This window comes from Neomonachus schauinslandi, chromosome X (genome assembly GCF_002201575.2).
Source record: "Neomonachus schauinslandi chromosome X, ASM220157v2, whole genome shotgun sequence".
Taxonomy (NCBI): Eukaryota; Metazoa; Chordata; class Mammalia; order Carnivora; family Phocidae; genus Neomonachus; species Neomonachus schauinslandi.
In genome coordinates this window covers 106,683,762-106,709,225 of record NC_058419.1, presented here as the reverse complement: position 1 = coordinate 106,709,225, position 25,464 = coordinate 106,683,762, and the positions used below count along the sequence as shown (strand labels likewise).

The 25,464-nt window shown below is 39.3% G+C and overlaps 1 protein-coding gene across 1 annotated transcript in view; it reads left to right on the top strand.

The window, feature by feature from the left end:
- Nucleotides 1-25,464, top strand: part of ZFX (zinc finger protein X-linked) — a 55,456-nt gene that overhangs the window by 14,382 nt on the left and 15,610 nt on the right. The window contains exons 2-3 of the mRNA XM_021705630.2: nt 7,300-7,388; nt 10,549-11,118. Coding sequence (XP_021561305.1) covers nt 7,328-7,388; nt 10,549-11,118 — 631 coding nt within the window. The 5' untranslated portion in view covers nt 7,300-7,327. The remainder of the gene's footprint in view (nt 1-7,299; nt 7,389-10,548; nt 11,119-25,464) is intronic.

Here is a 25,464-nt window from a genome sequence, read left to right as displayed (position 1 = left end):
TTCAGATTCAAGATAGACTAGAGAACACACACATTTACTTTTTTTTTTCCTTTGAAAATCATTGAGGAAGAAGTAGAGAAATCCAGAGAAACAAAAAAACCTGAGAGGTATGCCACTTGCAAACCAGAATATGACGAATTTCTGGTTGAATAAAGCAGTTGGGAATCAATTAATGGCAAAACCCTAGGGAGCTTAGTGAACCTGTAGCCTTATTCAAAAAGTCAGAAGGACCATCCAGAAATTTCATTCTGCATTCCTGATCTCAGAAGCAGGGATGTCCTAGGAGAAAGAGCAAGCTGTGGGCACAGCCAGTTAAAGGCATGAAATGCTAAGTTATTTACCTATCGGTATAGATGTCTTCTCATGTGGTTTTCCTCCTGAGGTAATGCCAGAAATTCAGTGCTCTGATTTACAAATTGTCCATAGGAAATTCCAAAGTGGGTACTGTGGGGAGAAACGGGCAGTGCTTTAGGTAGCTTGTAGCCAACCTGAGGGTTATTGGACTTCCAGTAGTGGAAAGATGGGATGCTTGTCCATCATTGAAGGAAAGCCTGGCTGTTTACATGGTTCTTTTCTCTCCCTTGGCCTCATTCTTCTAGACTCTAGAGCTCTCAATGTGGTCATAATTTAGGTTTATTTTTAGGCAAACAGAGATTCTCACTTGAGCTGAGGAAATACAATCCAGCTATCAGAATGTAGCTTTGGTCTTGACCTTCATCTACAGATATTGACAACCTAGAAAAATCATGCTTTTGAGGAAAATCAGCAGTTCAAAAGAGGCACCAAATCTAACCGATTTAATAATGAGACAGCAGAGGAGACAGTTTAATTTAGAATACACAGTTAACTTCAAATCTTCAGAGATATTTGGGAAGATACTATATCTACCCAAAAAAGGAGAAAAGATTGCTGTGGAAAAGAAACTAAGTTTATTTTGATATTAAAATATGACCTTTTAGATAAAAATTCAGTAGATGAAGTGAAGATCATTTAGCTAGCTTAGAAAAAAGTTTAGGGGTTTTGAGAATGTAGAAAGAAAATATGAAAGAAAATTTGAAGAAAAATTAAAGAAACATGGAGGGTAGATTTAGGAGTCCTTACATCATATAGTAGAAATTCTAATATGAATGAACAGAGAAAATGGAAGGAAATATAGAAACAACAGAAGAAAATTCCTTGAGTTCAAGAAGGGCTCAGGTCTTTTTTTTTTTCTTTTTAAGTGATCTCTCTGCCCAATATGGGGCTCAAACTCATGACCCTGAGATCAAGTCGCATGTTAAGACTGAGCCAGCTTGGCGCCCCCTAGAAGGGCTTAAGTCTTTTTTTTTTTTTTTTAAGATTTTATTTATTTATCAGAGAGCACACAAGCAGAGGGCATAGCAGCAGAGGGAGAAGCAGGCTCCTCACTGAGCAAGGAGCCTGATGCGGAACTTGATCCCAGGACCCTAGGATCGTGACCTGAGCCGAAGGCAGACGCTTAACCTACTGAGCCACCCAGGCATCCCAGGGCTCAAGTCTTTTAATTGGAAAGGCCCCATTGGGTTCTGGATGTAAGACAACCAGAGTTTTTTAGAGAGGTAGCAGTGAAAATAAAGAGTTGACGAATTTAAGAGTGGCTAGCTTAGAGGCAAATTTAATTTAAGGGCTGAATTGGTAAAAGAAGTGAAATATAATTCCATACTTGAAAATTAGGTATCTGAAGAAATAATGGCCAACATCGAACAACGTGGGGAAAAAATTGGAAAGAAATGTAGCTTAAGAGGGAAGATGTTAATTAGGATTTAAATGTAAATTTTCACCAGTTCCACTTTTGCTCAAAGAAAAATCTCAGTAGAGAATGCGACGTGATCTCGGGGTTGCAGGTTCGAGCCCTGTGTTGGGGGTAGAGTTTACTTAAGAAAAAGGAAAAATAATTCTCTTAGAGACAGATCTGCTTTTTGCCTTTCTTGCAGCTTGAGCAATTCCATTTACTATGTATAGCACAATTTAATTCTCTGAGTTTGACTTAGGGAGAGGAACTAGGATTGAGTCATAAAATTAAAAAGCAGTGAGTTTTTGGGAGGCCAAAAGCAGAAAAGTAATTCTTGTATGCATAATAGCTGCAAAAAGCCAAGTAAATATGTAAGCACCTTGTTAACTTGCTCAAGAAGGGGGATCATTACAGTGTCTAGGCATCAAGAGATCCAAGATGGAAATATATTCGCTATCCCTAATTTAAGATAGTTAAATGCCCTTGCTATACCTATTAACTTGGTATGGTATTTTTATTGCTTTATTTTAAAGAATGGAAGAAAGTTTTTGTGAATTTTTTGAGTTTCTCTCAACCCATTATTTCCCTTAAAACTGTATATTTTTCTCTTGTGAATTCTTCCACACCATGTTTAGGATCATGATTTTTGCAACTGGGAAGGGACTATTTTACTAACCTTGAGGTGAGAGTGGGGTCCCAGAAGTATTTTTGAGGACATTTGGTAATCAGACGAAACGTTAGTATGTGTTCACCTAAATTGTTAGAGTATTGGTTCTCTGAACCATTCTGCTTATTTGTCTCCAGATTCAACTCGGCTTGGTTGCAGCAAAGGCAGGAGCAATTTCAGTTATGTTATTAGTGCACATTCCCCACTCTAAGTTTTTTGCAATCCTGAGAACTCTTCTAAGTAGCTTCTGTTCTAAGAACATTGGTTTCATTCTGGTTGTCAGAGAGAATTACTTCTAACCCCACAGGGGTTACAAAGTTGAAGGATAGTCATCTCCGCTTGGAAGTACAAAACATGTTTTTTCTGGATTAGAATTTTGTAATGACAAAATAGAATGAAAAATAATCAGTCAAAACTGTTTAATAATTACTGCTCACCTATGTCAAAAATAAGGTGAGTGGATACCCACCATTTGGGCCAGAATATCTGTTAGAAAATAAACGGATAGGATGTAAAATGATGGGAATAATGGCAAATAAGTCTGTTATGATAGCTGGGGTTAACATTTTAGAGCAGCTTGCATATTGGGGAACTGCAAGCGGGAGTGCTGTGATCAAAGCAGTGCTTCAGAGGATCAGTGTGCACCAGATGCAGATTGCAGGAATGCCTGCTCAGGACTTGGCCCCAGCCCTCACATGTTAACAGGATTCCTTGTCATTTGTTGTGGGAGTGGCAGAAAGGGCAGTGGAGAGGCTATTTTCATCCCCTGGTGCTGGGTTGGGGGTGGGGGGAGGAGGGGATGGGGAAATAGGAAGCTGAGAGTAAGCGGTGACACTGGGACTAAAAAGAGAGGGACAGATTCCTGAGAAGTTGTGGAGAAGAAACGGAGAAGGTCTGACAACCTGACTGAATTTAAGCAGGAAGAAGGAAAAGGCCATAGTGGCCATGTCAGGAGAAAGCAGGGTTCTATCCTGATGAAAATATTCCACAGGCAGTCTGGTGGAAGTGTTAGGTGCTACCTTGAGTATGTGGATTTGGGGACTCATCTTTGTGTAAATGGTAGTTGAAACTGTGGAATAAAAAGCAGAAGAGAAGAGGGCTGAGTGTACCTTCTGGAGCAAGGCTACAGTAAGGAGTTGGGGAGGCAGAGTAACCAGCAGTTGGGAAGGTGGGAAGAGAAATGAGGGAAGGAGAGAATTTTGGAATCCAGGGGAGTGATTATCTGTCAAACTCTAATAGAAAAGCCAAGGAGGATGAATACCCAGCAAAAGAGTTAGTGTGTAGGTTGAGAATTCTTAGAGCTGATGGGATTGGGTTTATGTAGGGAAACTGGAGAGGGGGCCTTAATACCTTAACGGATCCTTATTGCCCTCTTTTTTTTTTTTTTAAAGATTTTTATTTATTTATTTGACAGAGAGAGACACAGTGAGAGAGGAAACACAAGCAGGGGGAGTGGGAGAGGGAGAAGCAGGCTTCCCGCAGAGCAGGGAGCCCGACGCGGGGCTCGATCCCAGGATCCTGGGATTATGACCTGAGCCCAAGGCAGACGGTTAACGACTGAGCCACCCAGGCGCCCCCCTTATTGCCCTCTTAATTGGCTTAATTTCAGGTAGTAGTGTGGCATTACGTTTAGAAGATTAATTTACTATATCATTTTGTAATTACATTTTTAAAGTGGGGAGAAGAGAAAGCATTATGGTTAGAGGTGATTTTATTTTATTTATTATGTATTTTTTAAGATTTTTATTTATTTGACAGAGAGAGACACAGTGAGCGAGGTAACAGAAGCAGGGGGAGTGGGAGAGGGAGAAGCAGGCTTCCCGCGGAGCAGGGAGCCTGACGCGGGGCTCGATCCCAGGACCCTGGGATCATGACCTGAGCCCAAGGCAGCCGCTTGACAACTGAGCCACCCAGGCGCCCCTGTTTTTTATTTTTTAAAGATTTATTTGCGAGAGAGAACGTGAGTGGGGGGAGAGGCAGAGGGAGAAGGAGAAGCAGACTCCCCGGTGAGCAGGGAGCCCCACGAAGGGCTTGATCCCAGGACCCCGAGATCATGACCCGAACCAAAGGCAGACCTTTTTTTTTTTAGTATATGTGCTGCCGAAGCGAGCACCAAAGGCAGACCTTTAACCAACTGAGCCACCCAGGTGCCCCGCCAGAGGTGATTTTAATGGGGAGAGAGCAGTTGACAACTTATTCAGAGCATGTATAGTTTCCATTTTTCATAGTTGAAAAATTTTTTGTTGTTCCTTTTAATTTGAAGCAGTTTGAATAAATAACACAAAACATGTCCTTCCTTGAAAATGAATAGAATATGTCTCAGAGATGACATGTTGAAAATCCATTTATTACATTAATGATATTTGAGTTTTTCATGGATATTTAAGAACTATTTATATGTAAGTTTAACATCTGAAAATAAGATATGTATAAATAAATATTTATTGCAAACAAGTAAAATCAGAGTAAAAGGATAAAAGTGCGGCAGAAATTCAGAGGAAGGAGAGATTATTTTCAGCTTTTTCTTTTTTGGTGGGGAAGGAGACTTGGGGAAAAGGTCTAAGCAGAGTTGATAAGGGAAAGGTGTTCCAGGTAGAAGAAACCCTGAGTTCAGTGTAGAGCTGGGGTCTTATTAGGGACATGGGACATTTTTGTTTGGCTAAAGTGTGTGCATGCAGTGGTGGGGGAAGGTGCTTGAAGGGAAGGTAGGGGAGAGAATGATGGAAAGATAGTTTGGGGCCAGAATTTAGATGGCAGGAGTGTGAACTTTATTTGGAAGCAGCAGGGAGCCGTTAAACATTTTTCAACTTTAGAGAAATGACACCATCTAGCTGATGCTTTAGAAAAATGACTCTTGGGGCACCTGGCTGGCTCAGTTGGAGCATGGGACTTTTAATCTGGGGGTTGTGAGTTTGAGCCCCATGTTGGGTGTAGAGATTACTAAAATAATATACTTCAAAAAAATTGCACTTTGTTATTTGAAATTTTAGTAAGAAGCATTCAGTACTTATATCATCAGCAAAAAATGATAAATGTAAAAGAAAAATGCTTCTGAATAGTACTATTTAGGCTGGATTAGAAAGTGAGAAAGTAGATAAGGAAACCAATGAGGGAGGCAGTTTATGCCGTATTTATAACATGAGTAAACCACAATCCCTGATTAGTGATTAGTATTAAATAGTGTAGTATTTAATTAGTTAAGTTTTTGGTCTGTTTTTTAAAGATTTACTTATTTTAGAGAGAGAGCGAGAGCGCATGTGCGTGAGCAGGGGAAGGGGCAGAGGGAGAGAGAATCCTCAAGCTAACTCCCCACTGAGTGCACAGGAGCCTGATGCAGGGCTTGATCCCACAACCCCAAGATCATGACCTGAGTAGAAACCAAAGAGTCGGCTGCTCAACCAACTGAGCCACCTAGGCGCCCCAGGTTTTTGGGATTTTTGCAGGTTTGGGCTTAAGTAGAAAAGGGAGCATTAAGGTCATTGGGCTGTCTTGAAAAAACCTAAGGCAGTTAAGGTTCTATAGCTGGACTTCAGAAAGGTCTAGAACCTGTTGTTAAACCTCCCCTCCCTGCTCCCTCTACTTTATTTCTCTGGGCATTCTCTGGATTCTTTTTATTTTTTATTTGTAAACCTTATCTCACTAGTCTAACCTGAAGTTGGAAAATGTCCTTCCTCATCTCCTGTGTTAACAGCCAGTGGTGGTAGTGGTGGGGAGAAGACTGACCCTTGTTCATGGTTTCAGATTCTCAGGGATAGGACTTTGATTTTGTTATGCTCACAGATGAACTTGTTTTTACTTTTTTATACCTAGTGCCAGTCAGCTGTGCCCTGGAGAGCATAAATACACTGTGGGAATTTACTTCTCTAGATTGGAGGGTCAGTTAAGAGGGGTCAATGTAAGTTAGGCAGAATTCCCAAAGGGTGTTTACTATAGTTATACATTTTGAATTTTTACAGTTGTTTAATGTATTGGTTGAAAGATAGACTACATTAAATTTAGAGAAGTAATGGGGAAATTGTGCAGAAAATTCCCCCCAGTAAGCTGTAGAGTGTGTTTAAATTGAACTTTAATAAAACTGGTTACCATTCTGGGAATATGGGGTATACGGACTGAGAGGAGACAAGAGTGCTAGGGTGCTGGAAATGTTCTAGATCCTGATCTGGGTAGTTTAGTGATTATACAGGTTTATGCCTGTGTCAGAATTCATCAAGATTCATCAAGATGTGGGGCGCCTGGGTGGCTCAGTCGGTTAAGCGTCCAACTCTTGATTTCAGCTCAGGTCATGATCTCTGGGTTGTAAGATCGAGTCCTGCTTTGGGCTCTGCGCTCAGCGGGGGAGTCTGTTTGAGATTCTCTCTCTGCCCACCCCCACTCCGCATTGTCTCTTTCTCTCTCTAAAATAAATAAATCTTTAAAAAAAATTCGTCAGGATGTGTATACTTGATGTGTGAAAGCAGTATCTCAATTAAAAAGCTAGGTACAGGGACTCCTGGGTGGCTCAGTCAGTTAAGTGGCTGCCTTCAGCTCAGGTCGTGATCTCCGAGTCCTGGGATCAAGCTCCACATCGGGCTCCCTGTTCAGTGGGGAGTCTGCTTCTCCCTCTCTCCCTCTACCTGGCACTCCCCCTGCTCCCCCCCATATAAATAAAATCTTAAAAAAAAAAAAATGGCACAGCTGACTTGTTTGGTTTATCTGCCTTTCCTGTCATCTAGATGCCCATATATCATTGGACATCAGTTAAGTTCTCTTTCATTTTAGATAGATAAATTTTTGATAGGTATTCATCTCTCACATAATTTTGAGTGTTTCAGAAATATAAATATGAGATTTTTAATACATGATATTAAAAAAGTAATGCTTGGTTTACTTTTTTCTGATTTAGGAGCTGTGACTGATGAGAATTAAAGGCCATGGATGAAGATGGACTTCAATTACAACCACAAGAGCCACACTCATTTTTTGATGCAACAGGTATAACTTGGGTCATTCTGCTTCCCAACTACCAAATTTGGAGTTGGCTATCAAGTGGATGAATTGCTAGACTCTCACATTGATACTCACACTTAGGTATCTTTTTATCCTGTCACGCCTACATTTGTTAAAATGAGCACATTATTATTCCTGTCCTTAAAAATGTGTTTCCCTCACAACCAATATTCATGTTCTTCTCCATAACAGCAGCGGTATTAAAACACCAGTGCTCTCTTCAGTTATTTGCATCTTGCCCAGTTACGGTGCTAAGTCCGGTTACTTCTCCCTTTGAAAATGTTCCTTGCTTACATCTCTTCATTCTACTTCCTCCTGCATAGACATTCTCTTTCATCTCATTCTTAGTCTGCAGTAACTTTTAAATTCTTTTCCTTACCCTTAGTCTCTTTTGTCCAGCCCACCAATTAGAATACATCAAAAAATAACGTGTAGATTGTGTCATTGTCTGTTTTCAATTACCCAGCAGGTAAAGTATAAGCCTCAGGCCCTCCACCTTCTGACCCCATCCTACTTTTTTTTTTTTTTTTTTAAAGATTTTATTTATTTTTTTGACAGAGAGAGACATAGCGAGAGCAGGAACACAAGCAGGGGGAGTGGGAGAGGGAGAAGCAGGCTTCCCGCAGAGCAGGGAGCCCGATGTGGGACTCGATCCCAGGACTCCGGGATCATGACCTGAGCCGAAGGCAGACGCTTAACGACTGGGCCACCCAGGCGCCCCCCATCCTACTTTTATAACGCTGTCTCTCACAAGGTGACAAAGGAGCCCTCTGCTTCAGGAAGACGGAGTCTTACCTCACTCTCCAAACTACAAGGACTCTTAAATTCATGAAGTTCTAAAAATAGAAAAAAAATTTATTCACAATTTCAGATTACCTGTGATTCCAATTATGTAGCATTGTAAAGTGATTATGCTAGGTTTTATAATGTAAAATGGTTTTTTATCACACTAGCTAGCTACCCTTATAAATAAAACGTTGACTAGTTTTCCATTGGACTTGAAATGATCATATTGCAGCATATTAAAGAAATAGTGATTAACTTTATCAGGAAATTAAATATTAATGATTTTAAATTTTAACTTTTCCTTCAATCTCTTAATCCAGTGGGGGTATATGTATTTTACTTAACTTGGAATAGTCTTTTAATTTACATTTGGTAACTTCAGTTTGATAATGATAAATGCAAAGGTATAATTCTCTCTTCATTAGAACATGAAGTATAATTGATGTGCTTGAAAAAGAGACTAAGCTCTTTGGAGAAAAACACACACTATTTAGTAGCTTAATCTTGCCACAAGTGAGCCTGGGTCATGGACTAAGTGGTGGATTGAAGGGCTGTTGCATTTTAGCCCTGATTGTTAACACTTATGGTGTTTGTTTATCTTTGAGCAAGTCACTTAATCTGTCAGGGCGTCCGTTTTCATGTCCTAATAATAATGAAACCTCTCATTACAGTTTTTCAGAACACTTCCCATACATTCCCATTTGATCATCACAACAGTCCTGTGAGGTATGCATGGCAGATACTACTGTCCTCATTTTACTGATGAGGAAACTGAAACTCAGAGGTTAAATGACTTGCCCAGGGTCACAAAACGAATAAGTGTCCAAACTGTACTCTCTGATTTAGATTTTATAATCAGTCTTCTTGCCACCAAATGCTTTCAACTTCATGTCTGCAAAATGGAGATTACAATGATCTGTTGCTGATGTTAATATTGAGAATATGGAAAATAAATGAGTATAAAGCATTTTGTAGAAGTCCTATAGAAATTAAAGTAAACATACTCTTTATTATTTCTAGATGTAATTAAAATGGATATTAACTGGCTGTAAGATTTCCTACATTTTTTAATGATATTTTTGGCCCTTGTTGGTCATTCGTGTTTGTTAAGCAAAGCCATATGTCTCTGAGGACCTGGCCAGTGATACACAGTCATTGAGTTAGGCAGCTGCTTGGACTCAGCCTGGTTTGAGTCACATCCAGAAGCACTCATCAACACACTAGCATTTTAGGTTAAGACTTTTATAAAACTTTGCTTTTCTCTAGACCAGGATCCAAGATACTGGATTTGTTTTCTTTTATCCTATGTTTTTGGCAAGGATATTTGATTTTGATTCCCATTTGTGGCATTCATTCAGATTAATATTTATGGAGCATCATAATCTGTGCAAACTGTGTGATCTTGGTGAAGTCATTTAATCTCAATGGGGCTTCAACTGATTCAACCTTCTACCTTTGTTCCTTAATTGCAGAGTAGACTAGAGTAAGGTTTCTTATATTCTGAGGAGCTGCCTGGGGGATAGGGGTATGGGGGGACAGGAGGAGGCTGGCTGGAGACGGAATACCCTGGTGAAGTTGGGGCAGGCCCCATTCCAGCTAACCTTGGCCTCCACCACTCCAGAGCAGCTGCACTTTATGCATCTCATCTATCCACAGAGACTCCCTAGCCAGTTGTCTTTTCTCCATAACTGTGGCCTTCTAGCCCTCTTTTCATTTATGCCCCGATCCTTTTATATCCTAGATTCAGAGGATAATTTCTAAATTTCTGTAGTCATAAATGGAGGATATTGGTGAGATATTGTTCTAGAACAAAGGGGGAGAAAGGGGTAAAGATGGAAGGGGTAAAAATAGAAGAGATACATGGGAGAGGTGGAAAGAAGAAAAAATAAGAGTTGAGGAGAAAGAGATGGAACAAGAAGGAGAGAGGAGTGAAAACACATATATTGAAGGAAAATGGTGTATTTGTCACCTGAACTTGCATTACTTACTTTTATAACTATCCCTTAAGTACCTTTGCATATGGGATTAACTTTAGTGAGCCTAGAATTTTACTTTCATGAGTGTGTGTGTGTGTGTGTGTGTGAGAGAGAGAGAGAGAGAGACTGGCTCAATTGCCTTGTTTTTCTGTATTTCCGTATCGCTTGATTCGGGATGAGAATAAAAGTTCTTGTATTAAAAATTTCTGTTTCTGGTATGATTCAAAAATAGATCCCCTCTTTAATCTGTGTTAGTGTTTGAGAAAACTGAGGAGCTAGTCTGTTTTACTGGTAGGAATTAAATAACATTTACATTATTTGAGGTAGTCATGCACACCTACCTGAAATTTGTGATTTTAATTTTTTTTTTTTTTTTTTTTAAGGAGCTGATGCTACACACATGGACGGTGATCAAATTGTTGTGGAAGTACAAGAAACTGTTTTTGTTTCAGATGTTGTGGATTCAGACATAACTGTGCATAACTTTGTTCCTGATGACCCAGACTCAGTTGTAATCCAGGATGTTATTGAGGATGTTGTTATAGAAGATGTTCAGTGCCCCGATATCATGGAAGAAGCAGATGTATCTGAAACGGTCATCATTCCTGAGCAAGTTCTGGACTCAGATGTAACTGAAGAAGTTTCTTTAGCACATTGCACAGTCCCAGATGATGTTTTAGCTTCTGACATTACTTCAGCCTCAATGTCTATGCCAGAACACGTCTTGACGAGTGAATCCATACATGTATCTGATGTTGGACATGTTGAACACGTGGTTCATGACAGTGTAGTAGAAGCAGAAATCGTCACCGACCCTCTGACAACGGATGTCGTTTCAGAAGAAGTATTGGTAGCAGATTGTGCCTCTGAAGCAGTCATAGATGCCAATGGGATCCCCGTGGACCAGCAAGATGATGACAAAAGCAACTGTGAGGACTACCTTATGATTTCCTGTAAGTCTTGGGGTACCATGATTGTCAGAGGTATTTTTGAAGGCTGTCTTTCCTAACTTACATCAGGGGTGAAATTTTTTTGACTTCTATAAAACTAAAGTAAATCTCGTAGACCTGCCTGCATTATTGTTTCAGTTTGGAGCCTGTAAGATAACTCAAAATTAAGAAAAGTGAAATGGTGCAGAGTAAAGAGTCATTTCTCTATAAGGACACAATAGAAAGATGAGATTTCTTCAGTCTAGAAAGACAAAGACGGAAAGGAGTAGAACTGAACTTCCTGAAATTATGAAGGATGTGATTAGGCTGTTACGAGCCTTTATTAGAATTAGGAATCCTCTTGAAACTAAAAAGGAGTTCAACTTGGAAAAAATGTATAACCAAACTACTTATATTCTTGTGTATGGATGTACGGTGCTACTTCTGTACTACTTATGTCCTTATTCTGCTTACATGTAAAATGCCATTTATATAACAGATAGCCTGGAGAAGAGCTCTGGCTTAGTATTGAAACTTTAAATGATTCCAAAACATGATTTTCAAGTATAATGGACTCATAGTAGGTTATTGAAGAAAAGTAAGATGTTTTGGAACACACTTGAACATTTTTAACTTAACGTCTGGAAGGATAGCTGTATCTTCTTACAACATATTTCTTGGTACCACTTTCAGAGATAAAATCCTCAATTGGATAGACCACAGTTCTGACCCAGTATGGGAATTCTTGTACCTTTAGGAACTAAACTTCAAACAAAGACTCACAGACTATTTGCTTATATAAATTCACAATTTGCTTTGCTTGAAAACCTGTTATAATAGAGGAATTTCACATAGCATATATTGGAGTCCACCAGCATTTTAGGAAATACCTTTTAAAAGTTCCAGATTTTGGAAATCCAAGAATTCTTTGTATGAAGAGGAAGAAAACGCCTTCATTCAACACATGTGTTTGGGCTCCCTACTCTGTGTTAGACATTGTTGTAAGTAGTGCAGATATGGATAGGTGATAAATAAAAAATACATAAAACCATTGTCTTTAGAGAGCTTACGGTCTACTGCAGGAGAGAAAGAGAGGTTGCACTGTGATGCAGAGGCGGGACCAAGTTGCTGTGGAGACAAGATGGAGTTGCTGACCTTTGAACTCAAGGATGAGTTCTAGTTTTACCAGGTGAAGAAGGGCATGAGTTGGGAGGGAGACATTCCAGGCAAATTGTATAGTATGTAAAAAAAAAAAAAAAAAAGTCTGGCCTTTGCTGGGAATGATGGGAACTTTAGGATGTACTTGTGTATCTTTGTGTACTTCCTGGTGAATTCATTAGAACAAATTTCTTGAAATAGAAGTGCTAGATCAGAGGGTGTACACATTTATAAGTCTGGTGATATTGCCTCAATATTTTGCCTAATAATAACTCCCCCACCAGGTTTATGAGAAGGTCCATTTCCCTACACAGCTGACCAACGAGGGTATTATTTTCCTTTTTAGTTTTTGCCAGTCTCACAGGGGAAAATATGATAGCCATTTGAAGTTTGAATTTATTTTAGGAAGATAATTTTGGTAGTGATACAGAATAAGAGTAGATGAGGGAGAGACTAGTGGTAGAGGTTAGTTGAAATGGTTCATTTATGAGATAAAGAAGATCCTAAGTACCTTCATAGGAATGGGGACAGAAAGAGGGCACTAGATTCAAGAGAGTTTAGGAAGTAAAATGAATGAGATTTGGTGACAGATAGAATAGGGGTGGGGATCTGAGGGAGAAAGAGAATTCATGGAGGACCCTAAGGTTTCTACCTTGGGGGATTGGGTGCTTGGTCATGCTATTACCTGAGAGGTGGAGATTTGGTGCAAAGAACATAATTTAAGACCTGTTAGAAGTTTGAGTTGCTTGCTGGGGACAATCTGATGGATGTTTTTTCTAGGCAGGTGATAATATGAATTCGGTGCTTTTGAGAGAGTTTGTGGCTAGAGGAAGAAATTTGGGACAACAAAATATAGTATTTTATGCGAAAATGGGTGGTTGTTCCTCAGAGAGTACTTGTAGAATAATGAGTATGGATCCTTTAGATATTTAAGAAGTACGTGGAGGAGGGCGCCTGGGTGGCTCAGTTGGTTAAGCGACTGCCTTCGGCTCAGGTCATGATCCTGGAGTCCCTGGATCGAGTCCGGCATTGGGCTCCCTGCTCGGCAGGGAGTCTGCTTCTCCCTCTGACCCTAAGCCCTCTCATGTGCTCTCTCTCATTCTCTCTCTCTCAAATAAAGAAATAAAATCTTTAAAAAAAAAAAAAAAGTACATGGAGGAGAAGAGCCCATGAAAATCAGGGAGTTTTGGGAAGCGGAGGAGAAAAATCTTTAGAGAGTATTTTTAATACTGTTAAAGATGAAAATAATTTCTAGAAGTGTCATCACTGAAAAGAGAATGGAGCTGTTCCATCGAGCAATTAGGAGGTCATTTGTATCTTAATTAAAATAGATTCAATAAAGCAAGGGCCAATGGAGAGGAGATAGAAGAGATGAACCATAATGGATTGAGAAGTTGGTGGAAGTGAAGTAGGTGAAGCAATTTGTATAAATGGCCATTTTGGTCAGGGAAGGGACAAAAGAGGCAGGAGTATAGCTTTGATGTTTGGCTGGATTGTGAAAATGTGTTGAGCATACTTATATAGTCTTATAGGTGCAGGACACAAACCATTGGATAGAGAGACTAAAGATAAGGGAAGGGTTACCAGATGGAGCAGTTCCAGAGAAGGGGGAGGGAATGAGGTCCAGGGCAGCAGTGGAGGGCTGTTGGGTGAGGCCTAGAGAGGAAGAGTAAGTACCTTCTCTGAGACAGAGGCAGTAAAAGGAGCTTTAGAATATTGGGAGCAGGCGCCTGGCTGGCTTAGTTGGTAAAGCATGTAACTCTTAATCTCAGGGTTGTGAGTTCGAGCTCCACAGTGGGTGTAGAGATTACTTAAAAATAAAATCTTTAAAAATAAATAAATAAATAAAGGGACACCTGGGTGGCTCAGTCAGTTGGGCGTCTGCCTTCTGCTCAGGTCATGATCCCAGGGTCCTGGGACTAAGTCCTGCGTCGGACTCTTCGCTCAGCGGGGAGCCTGCTTCTCCCTCTGCCTGCCACTCTCCCTGCTTCTGCTCCCTCTCTCTCTCTGACAAATAAATAAAATATTTAAAAATAATAAATAAAAATTAAAAAAAAATGTTGAGAGCTATTTTCTCTGTGCAGCAAATTCCTCTGCCAATATAGGATGTACAGAGGTTGTGGGTGGAAAGCTGAAGAATAGAGGTGAAGAGTTGAAAAACCTTAGTCTTAAAGGGAGGGACCAGGGCAGGAAGCTTAAGAATTTACAGGATAGATTATTTAGCTGCATTGAGGGGCCAGCTGAGATTGGGAGTCTTCAGTTTGTATGTCAGATATGCCATTCAGTATGAAAATACCATTTTGAAATACCACTGCCAGATTTTCTGTTGCAAGACCAGGCAACCCAGAGGCAAGGCTGGAGAAAGTAAGGAGTTGGGTTCATCGTGCTTTATGAGGGCCGGAGGATCTGGTGAAATATTTAGGCGAAAGCACTCTTGGTTCTCCTTGACTTCTCTTTTCACTTAAACTTGTTTGCTAAGGAGTAAAATGCATAGCATTGGTTTGACCTTTAGCTGCATACTATCTCTTGCCTTTATTATTCTTTTAGGAAGTTCAGCCCTCCCAAGAATGTCATAAAAAAAACCCAAAACAGTAAAAGTTGATTTAGTAACGGTTGACATGGTATACTAGATTTTTTTTTTTTTTAAGATTTTATTTATTGAGAGAGAGAGAGTGCACGCACGAGCAGGGGGAGGGGCAGAGGGAGAAGCAGACTCCCTGCTGAGCAGGGAGCCAGACACAGGGCTCATCCTAGGACCCTGGGATCACGACCTGAGCCACCCAGAGACCCCCCCCCCGCAAGTATACTAAATTTTTACACTGTATTAGAGTCCAGACTGGTGAAATTTTCATTAAAAATCTTATAGTCATCTTTCTTTTAGGCCCTGGGTTTCTGCTAATTTATATAGATTTTAATGTTCCTAAAGTAGTAAATAAGGATGGACACAAACTGCTATTGTTGTATATTTTATATATGTATATAAGTATGTATTTTAATAATACAGTGGTAGTTTATTCCTTTTTTTTTTTTTTTTTAAGATTTATTCATTTTAGAGAAAGAGAGTGTGTGAGTGGTGGGGGGTGGGCATAGGGAGAGAGAGAATCCTGAAGCAGACTCCCCTCTGAGCATGGAGCCTGATGGGGGCTCAATCCCAGGACCCTGAGATCATGACCTGAGCCAAAATCAAGAGTTGGCCGCTTAACCGACTGAGTCACCCAGGTGCCCCTCTTCCTTATAGAATGTCACATCCAAGCTCAAAGAATACGAAGAACACACACACACAAGTTACCTAATACCCCTTTTTTACTATAATGAGATGGTTTGATTGCTTTTATTTATTTATTTTTAATTTTTTAAAGCTTTATTTATTTTTGAGAGAGAGGGAGAAAAAGAGAAAGCGTGAGTGGAGGGGCAGAGGGAGAGAGAATCCCAAGCAGACTCCATGCCAAGCATGGAGCCCAACATGGGGCTTGATCTCATGACCTTGAGATAATGACCTGAGCTGAAACCAAGAGTCCGATTCTTAGCCGGCTACACCATCCAGGCGCCCCTGATTGCTTTTAAGTTGGGTTTAGGGATGGTGACTTTTGGGGGGGGCGGGTATGGTGACTTTTGGTAGTATCTATTGTTCTTTTGCAGGTACTTCATTCATTTTTCCTCCATTCCACACCATCATCCCTTTTCCTTTCAAAGTATAGTCATGTTAAAAAATTTAATTTACTACTGGCTTTGGAATCAAACCAGTTGAATGCTTTGGAATTAATTAGCATTTCTTTTGTTTCTGCCTCCCAGTGCTGCATTTCAGCTTAAAACCTAAATTGATTTCAGAAGTTTAGGATTGACAAAGGCTTTGTGGTAAGCATATAGAGGAACTATGGTCTGATTTTCTCCATGATAGAGAATGCAGAGATGCCATTATTAGCAGTCAACTTTAATGCTTTTCGTAACATGATGAGAGATGGTAGTATTATCTCTGAATTCCTATGATACTTATTCACCTCACTGGTCAGAGAATATTGAACAGACACCTAAATACTCTTCAAAAATTTCAGTAAGTCATTGGATCTAAGAGCCTAATAAACAGCTTTTATAAAGTCTTTAGTGTCTATCTTGGCAGATTTTTTCCCTCTGAAGGTCTCATTTAAAATGACGAAGTAGCAATCCTCATTCTTTATAGTGTCCTGATAGTGTATATAGACGCAAATGTTCTTTGTCACAGTAGAGCTGCCTTTGAGGCCAGGATGACCTCTTTATCTCATCTTTGCAGTCTAGACATTATGATTGCTTCTGAATTTGATGGTCTGTTTCTTGAAAATAGGAACTATCCACTGCTTCTTAGCCATTGAGTATCTTCTTCATCAAACCCTGTGCCTATTAGGTGTGAAATAAATATTTGTTGACTGTATGAAGACTATAGCTGCAAGTCTGTGGGCATCGTGCCACATCAAAGGTATTAATAATACATTTCTTCCTTACCAAAAGCTATTGGTTCTCACTTGGTTCTGGTTAGGTTAGATATGGTGGTACTGCTTTATGGCACTGAAGAGTTTTCTGGGTCTCTGAGAAGTGGAATGTTTGAGTCATCCATGTGTTAACCAAGTTGTTTTTTAGTTCTCCTTTAATCCGAGACAGCTGCCAGACATCCGTAATTTCTTTGCAGTGGTCTTCAGCCTCCTGGAGTTTGACTTTGCAGCTGCATAGTCAAGATGCTGTTTTGTCAAACATCAGTTTGTACAATAGGGAAAGTTGGAGAAGATCTGGTGATGATGAGTCAGGCACTGCCTTACAACAGCTGCATGAAGCAAAATATTCTCTGGGTGCCTCTGATATTAACATGATCAACAAGAAGTCACTATTTAGATCTTGTTGACATATCCCATGTCTTTTAATTAGAACAGTTAGATAGAAGATGAGCAGGAGCTAGGTATTCCATTCTAATCCTAGATTCAACTTAAGTGTTGAAATAAACTTTTTTTGGTAACAGCTTTAACACATGTAACAGCATGTAACATATGCCATACCGTTTGCCCATTTGAAGTGTGCAATTCAGTGGTTTTTAGTGTATTCACTAACTTGGGCAAACACTGTCAGACTTTAGATAATTTTAGTTAGCCCAGGGAGAAACTTCATACCTTGTGGCTATCACTCCCATCAACCCTCTCTGTCCCGTCCAAGTCTAAGCCACCCCTAATCTACTTTCTGCCTGGATAGATTTGCCTGTTAGGGGTATTTCCTGTAAACGGAATCCTGTAATACATGGTCTTTATGACTGGCTCTTTTCACTTAGCAGAATGTTTTCAAAGTTCATTCATGTTGTAGCAGGTGTCGGTGCTTCATTCCTTTTTATTACTGAAGACTATTCCATTTTCTGGGTGTACAGGGTGTACATTTTAGTCCATTCGTAAGTTGTTTCTACTTTTTGGCTGTTGTATCTATGATATTAAGATTTGTATTCAAGTTTTTGTGGACATACATTTCATATGTGGAATTGCTGGGTCATATGGTTTAACCTTTTAAGGAACTGCCAGACTGTTTTCCAAAATGGCTGCACCATTTTACATTCCTACCAGTGGTGTATGAGGGTTCCAGTGTCTCCACACCGTTTGTAGCACTTGTTAATACTGTCTTTTTTTTTTTTTTTTTTATCATAGCCATCCTAGTGTATGTGAAGCAATATCCTGTTGTGGTTTTTGATTTACATTTCCCAGATAGTTAATAATGTCAAGCAGTTTTTCATGTACTTATTGGCCATTTGGAGAATTGTCTATTCAGATGCCTTGCTCATTTTTAAATGGAGTTATTTGCCTTTTTATTATTGAGTTGAAAGAATTCTTTGTATATTCTAGTTACGTCTCTTATAAGAGAAATGATTTATAAATATTTTGTCCCGTTCTGTCAGTAGTCTCCTTCCTTGATAGTGTCCTTTGATGTACAAAAGTTTTAAATCTTGATGAAGTCCAATTTATATATTTTTCTGTTGCTGTGCGTTTGGTGTCATATTTAAGAAACTGTTGCCTCATCCAAGGTTATGAAGATTGACACCTGTGTTCCTCTTAAGAGTTTTAAAATAGCTTTGGTTCTTGCATTTAGGCCTTTGATCCATTTTGAGTTTATTTTTGTGTATGATGTGAGGTAGATAAGGAGCTAACTTCATTCTTTGGCATGTGGATATTCAGTTGTCCCAGCACCATTTGTTGAAAAAACAATTCTTTCCCCATTGAATGTTCTTGGCACTCTTGTTGAAAATAATTGCCTGTAAATGTGAGGGGTTTATTTTTTGGACTCCTAACTCTGCTCCATTTATCGTCTATCCTTATACTAGTTCCATGCTGTCAGAGTGCATAGTGAATTTGCAAAATTTACTACCCTAAATATTAACGTTTAAATTTTTAAGTCCAGGCAAAAATGCGTAATTCAGTTTTAAAAGGTGTAACACAGTAAGTGATGGCGACATTGTATGTTCTTATGGAAAACACGGGTACGTCAGGTATGTTTGCCTATCTTACAATAACATCAGAGGAAACAACTAATAGGCCTCTGGAGCATGGGATCCTTCCTGTCAAAAACTGAACACTTAGCCATAGAGTCTCTTTTCTAATGTAAACCTACATGATGCTTCATTTCTAATATACATTTTAATAAAATATGTGCTCTCAGTTATTTTAAGCAGTTTTAAAATAGATAAATTAAGAAAAATTATAGCAAATAATTTAAACTTAGAACCCTTTAAACTAGCTTGGTTAAATGAAAGTATGTCATAATTTTTAACATGTTGATTATAAAATTGGAAATTTTACTTTGTGCAGACCATAAGTTTATTTTATTTATTTATTTTTTAAAGATTTTATTTATTTATTTGACAGAGAGAGACACAGCGAGAGAGGGAACACAAGCAGAGGGAGTGCGAGAGGGAGAAGCAGGCTTCCCGCGGAGCAGGGAGCCCGATGCGGGGCTTGATCCCAGGACCCTGGGATCATGACCCGAGCCGAAGGCAGATTCTTAATGACTGAGCCACCCAGGTGCCCCCAGACCATAAGTTTAATAAAAGTATTTTATGACAGTGAGTGTGGAGTAATAATATAGCTGTCTTCTCTCCATTTAGTTGTTTTTATATACTGAGGGTAAAGACGTTTTCACTAAGATAAAGTTGATTTCAAAATACTATTTTCTACAGTATGCAACTGCTTGTATAAAAGCTGAATGTTAATAAATTATTAGATTGGTTAGTTCTTAACTAATGCTTATTAAGCTGTTTTGGTCTGGTGGCATTTATATAATTTAAGTCCATTTGAATTAGTATTTCAAGAAGAGCTTGGTGCTAATGTGTGGAAAATGCTTTCAGACTCATCAGACCTATTTTCTAAATGACCTTTGAGTCAATTTGCATTTCCATTAGGAGATGGAATTAAGTTTGTTTAGTGAGGTTTGTTGTTAATAAAGCTCACTTTTCAGGGGGAAAATGTTTATGACTGTATGTGTGGTTTGACTGTTACCAAGTCAAAATGGACAACTTTAAGAAAAAATTTTTTGCCTTAAGCATTTTTATCCCAGGAAAGATTGTAGATTTGTAACAAGTTGGTAACAATAAAAATAGGTAATAGTAAACCTTCAATAAATAGTATCTGTGTGCCAGAACTTATTATACATTACTTTCTTTATACAACCTTATAATGTTGGTGTTATCACTCTTCTTTACATATTGGGTAACAGAATCAGTTTAAGTAACTTGACCAAAGTTACACATCCAGCTAGCATTAGGTTGAGGATGTGAAATCAAGTGTGTTTTATTCCAAAGTATCTACCCTCCACTCTCATATTGCCTTTCTTCGTGTGTGTGTATATTTATATACATATGTGTATAAAGCTCATACTACAAAGCAGTAGAGTTTGGCTTAAATACTGCTTATTGGTGGATGGAGGAGGCAACTAGAATTCAGTGATTCTTAAAATTTATAATAATTATTTAAAATTTTTTTTTAAATTTACAATATTATTGAATACCCAGTTTCAGCAGTGTTAGGAAATAATTTAAGGGGCTTAAACATTTTCTTAGTTAACTCAGGGCAGAAGCCACCCAGCCTCCAAACCCTATTCCATTGTTTTTCTACCTAAAAAATAGATTTTTTTTCAAATTTATGTTTAAATGAGAAGCCGATGTTTACTTTCCTTGTGTCTTCATTCATTCAAAAACATTTCTTGACCAGCCACGATAAGCTAGGAACCTTGGTAGCTGTTAGAGATAAACAGTGCAAGTCTCTGGCTTTTTAGAGTCCACAGCCCTGGAGGGAAGACAAACAGAAACAGATCATTACAGTTGATTGTGAAAAGATACATAACTGAAAATACAAAGTATTTTGGAAGCACTAAGGGAGGAAATGGGGGGGTGGTTTGGTATACTTCTATGAGCTACATGCTATGAAAGCACTATAAACCAGAGTTCTGTGGAAGCTTGGTTGAAGACCTGAGTCTCTGTCTTTCATCTCTACTCTTAACCATTTCCTCCTCTCTCATACTGTTTTGAAGCAAATTCCACACATCATTTCATTCGTAGGTATTTCAGTATATATATCTGAAGGACAAGGATTTTTTTTAAAAATGAAACAATATATGGGGCGCCTGGGTGGCTCAGATGGTTAAGCGTCTGCCTTCGGCTCAGGTCATGATCCTGGAGTCCCGGGATCGAGTCCCGCATCGGGCTCCCTGCTCGGCGGGGAGTCTGCTTCTCCTCCCTCTGACCCTCCTCCCTCTCCTGCTCTCTGTCTCTCGTTCTCTCTCTCTCAAATAAATAAATAAAATCTTTAAAAAAAAGAATGAAACAATATCATGGTCACATATTTAAAATAATTTGGAATGAACTCAGTTTGAAGGATGAGTGGGTGGGTAAGGCAGGAGGAATGGCAGAGAGGAGGGAGGAGGGCCTATTTAAAGGCAAGGAGATGTGAAAGATCTTGGAGTGTTCAGAGACTTACTCTTTGGAGTGCAAATAATATCTCTGGTGAAGAAAATGGAGGAAATGGTGAGAAATAAGATTGACAAAATAGGCAGGGCCCAAATCATAAAGGCCCTTGAATGCACTAAGAAGCGCATTTTACCTTGTCGATGTGGGGAGCTGTTAAAGGGTTGTAAGCAGATAATAATAACACAGTTAGGCTGGTAGTTTGGAAAGATCATCCTCATGGCAATGTTGAGAGCATACAAGGTAAGACTAAACTCAGAAACAAAAAGTGTGCTATGGGAGATTATAGTAGTTCAGGTAAGAAACAGATGATGATAGTTTGAAATAAGGTTCTATCGGTAGAGTTTGGCAGAAACTGCTTCATGACATATTAATGAAGTAGAATTTGGATTAAATTTAGGCTTGAGGAAGAGGGAGAGTTCAAAGCTCCCTTCCTGGTTTCTGGCTTGTGGAGCTGGGCAGATGGCGAAACCATTACCAGAGGAGGAGCATGTTTGGATACGCTGAAGATCTGTCCATACGGTTGCTGCCTGCAGCTGTCCACGTGGTGCCCCTGGCCTTCTCATTGAGGTGTTCTGACCAGTTGGTCTGATGTTAGCTCCTAATTGAGCACAGCTTTTGGTCATAGTAGATATCTAATAAAAAATGGTTCCGGGGGAGGAGGACGCCTGGGTGGCTCAGTCGGTTAAGTGTCTGACTCAGTTTTGGCCCAGGGCATGATCTCACAGTTGTAAGATTGAGCCATGTGTTGTGGCTTAAGATTCTCCCTTTCCCTCTCCCTCTGTACCTCCCCCCCAAAAAAGTGGTTCTGGGAATGAATGAAGAAATAAGTCCAAACTTCTATGTTTAATGCATAAACTCTGAGGGTTAATACAATCTTATGATTTATTTATTGATTCTCAGGGCTATTAGCACAGGAGACATGGTAAAATATTTGTTTATTCCTTTGTTCTGTGGGCAGATTGTTGGATGTTTCTATATCTTACCATTATTTTTATATATGCACTCTATCAGTTTTGTTTCTTAACCATTTGGTAAACCACAGAATGAAATTTTAGAGTTTTAAAAATACATATCCTCATGGAAATGTTTCTGAAATGTGAGAAAAGTCTTAGAGAAGACATATTGAATAAGCTTTAAGCTTGTTCTGATAAAATTTACAAAGATGTCTGTTAATCCATCTAAAATTATTGTCTTTACTGTGGGTACTCTGAAACTTATTTGGAAGCACTCAGGTAAGGCACATTTATTGTTGTCCTCCCCTCTCCCCACCAAAAATAAGATTGGGTAAAAAATCTGTATCTTGAAAGCCTTAGAAGCAATTGGAGCTTCAGATTAGCCTTGTGACTCATATTTACTGTTTATCTGCTTGTGACCTAGACAGAATTGTCCAACAGCTTGCCCTTTGAACAGATCTGTGATTACTTTGTGGGATAATGGGGGTTGGGCAGGAGAGAGGAGGAGAGAGGGAAAGAAAGAACATGCGAAGATCTGATCTTCGAGAAATTCTTAAGTGTATCAGTGCCTGCAGTTTAGAGTCAGCCAGCTTTCCATTTGGATGCCAGCCCAGCTGCTCATTAGCTGTATGATTTTGAGCAAATTACTGACTTCTCTTTGGCCTTTGTTTTTTTATTTGTAAGATGGCAGTCCTACTACCTGACCTGTGGGCTGGTTGGGAGAATTAGAGATCATATGGAGCAGGCACCCAGCACAGAGCCTGCCTGTCAGTAATGGCTGATCATTGTTGTCCGCACAGAATCTCTCTGTTGGTGGCATCAACTGGGCAAGCAGGACTAACTCCGGACTGGCTTCACTTAAGACCTTCTTGTTGTCTGATCAGGGAATCCTTGGCTAAAGGCAGGCACAAGGTGGGATTATAGTAGTCATTCCTTTCTTTTCCCCCTGAATTTATAGTATTAAGAAATCAGTTCTTGGTTAACTAGGTTTAGTTAGCTATATTTTAGACCAGTTCAGTGCAATTTGGCAAATATTTTTCATAAGTTCTCTCTGACGTCATGTTAGAGATCACTATAACTTAGGACAGACACTTGAATGGCTCTGATCCTTTAATTCCCCTTCTATAGAATAGGCTAATTTCATTAAATCTTTGAATGTCTTCAGGAAAGTTTCAAGAAGTAAAGGAGATCAGATTATCACTAATTCTCTGAAATCTTTTATAGGCTATATAATAAAAATAAGATGGAATTTTAACCACAGAAAGAGGGTTCCTAAGGAGGAAGCTAAGAAAGGGAGGCCCAAAAGTGAATTTATAAGTTTATTTATCTACTAGAACATCTGCATACTCAGCAGAATGCTTCCTGCAAGTTAACTTAGTCTTAGGTGCTCTGGTTTCACATCTGTAAAGTGGAGATAAAACACCTAAGTCATGGAGCTGTTGTCATTGATTTCATGATAAAATAGAGGGACACCACTGACCACAGTGTCTAGGACATAACAGTTGCTCATGAGCTCAGGTATCCTTTTAAGGGGAACTGCCCATCTGTGGTTTGTTTTTTTTTTTTGTTAAGATTTTATTTACTTGTCAGAGAGAGAGCATACAAGCAGGGGCAGCAGCAGTCAGAGGGAGAAGCAGACTCCCCGCCGAGCAGGGAGCCCGATGCGGGGCTCGATCCCAGGACCCTGGGACCATGACCTGAGCTGAGGGCAGACACCTAACCCACTGAGCCACCCAGGCGTCCCTAGGTATTTTTACTGTTAAGTAGCCACCTGCCCACACAGGAAATCTAAGAAGACACTGAATAATACCAAGTTTTTACTCTGTAGTTTTTTTCTTTTGATTGGATTTTGGGTTTAGAAGTTTAAAAATTGAAGTGATTTAAGTAGTAAGACTATTGGATTTACCAGAGAGTAAGTTAGAACAGGCTCTTGGTTCAGAGAACCAGATTCTTTCTTCGATAGCAATACTGACTGTAGGGTCATCTGAAAAGGCCTGATTTCCCTCCTTGATGTCAATCCTAACATTCACACCTAGGGATCTTGTTAAAACTTTAGAAAAGATTTGTGTATTCAGACTGTCCCTTGAAATAAATTATTTAGGATGTAAAATCATCTTTATTTTTCTTTCAAAATTAACCTGTTTTAAGATCTATCAGGTAGCTAGCTTCTGGTTCTGGAAGGCTGGGATTTAGTGACTTAATCCATGTCCTTCTGTGGGTACTGGTCACAGTTTATAGACTTGAAGCTTAATTAAACTTTGTCTTTGAAACTGATTCCATCCTTGTAGCATGGGTTTTCCTTCTTAATTGTGCTTTCTGAGAAATCTATCCTTAAGTTTGACTTACTTCTCTGTCCACTTAGGTTTTTCTTTGAGTCCTCCTTTTCCCAGTGACTCCCCTCCTGAAGCTTTTTTCTTATTTTAAAGATTTTATTTATTTGCGAGAGAGAGAGAGAGAGTGCACATGCGCGAATGAGCATGGGGGAACGGCAGGCAGAGGGAGAAGCAGACTCCCCGCTGAGCAGGGAGCCCAATGTGGGACTGGATCCCAGGACACAGATCATGACCTGAGCCAAAGGCAGACACTTAACCAACTGAGCTACCCAGGCGCCCCCTTCTTGAAGCTTTTTATGTTTCTGCTCCACTCTGAAGTAGTTGCTTTCTAGGCTTAATGCAATACAGGCATTTTTCTGAAATTTTCCTTCCCTCATTTCCTGAGATTAATCCACTGTTTTATGGATTCCCATGCCACCCTCTTTCTTGATTTACTCCCTTATTGTACTGGACCACATATTGAAATAACTTCCTAAGGAGTATAGATTGTGTACTAAAAATATTTTTATTCTACCCTTAAATGTGATTGATAATTTGGTTAGGTACAGAATTCTAGGTTAAAGAGAATTTTCCCTGAGAACTTATGATGCCATGTTTCACTGTCACCTAGCATCTAGTGTTACAGTTTAGGAGCCTGATGTCATCTTGACTCTCATTCCTTTGTAGGTGTTTCATTTTATTCTGAAAGGTTTAAAGATCTTTTTATCCCTCCTGGTCTGAAATATCATACAGTTGTGCTTAGTTAGGTGTAGGTCTTTTTCTTGCATTGTGTTTTCATGCACGATGAGCTCTTTGAATCTAAAGAATCTTCAACTCTCTGAAATATTTTTATTTATTAATACAATATATTAATTGCAAGAAGAATCTCTGAAAGAAACAAAGTAAGTATATCCCAACAATTGTCTGAACCTCTGTGTTCCAATATGGTAGTCATTAGCCACATGTGGCTAATTAAAGTTAAGTTTAA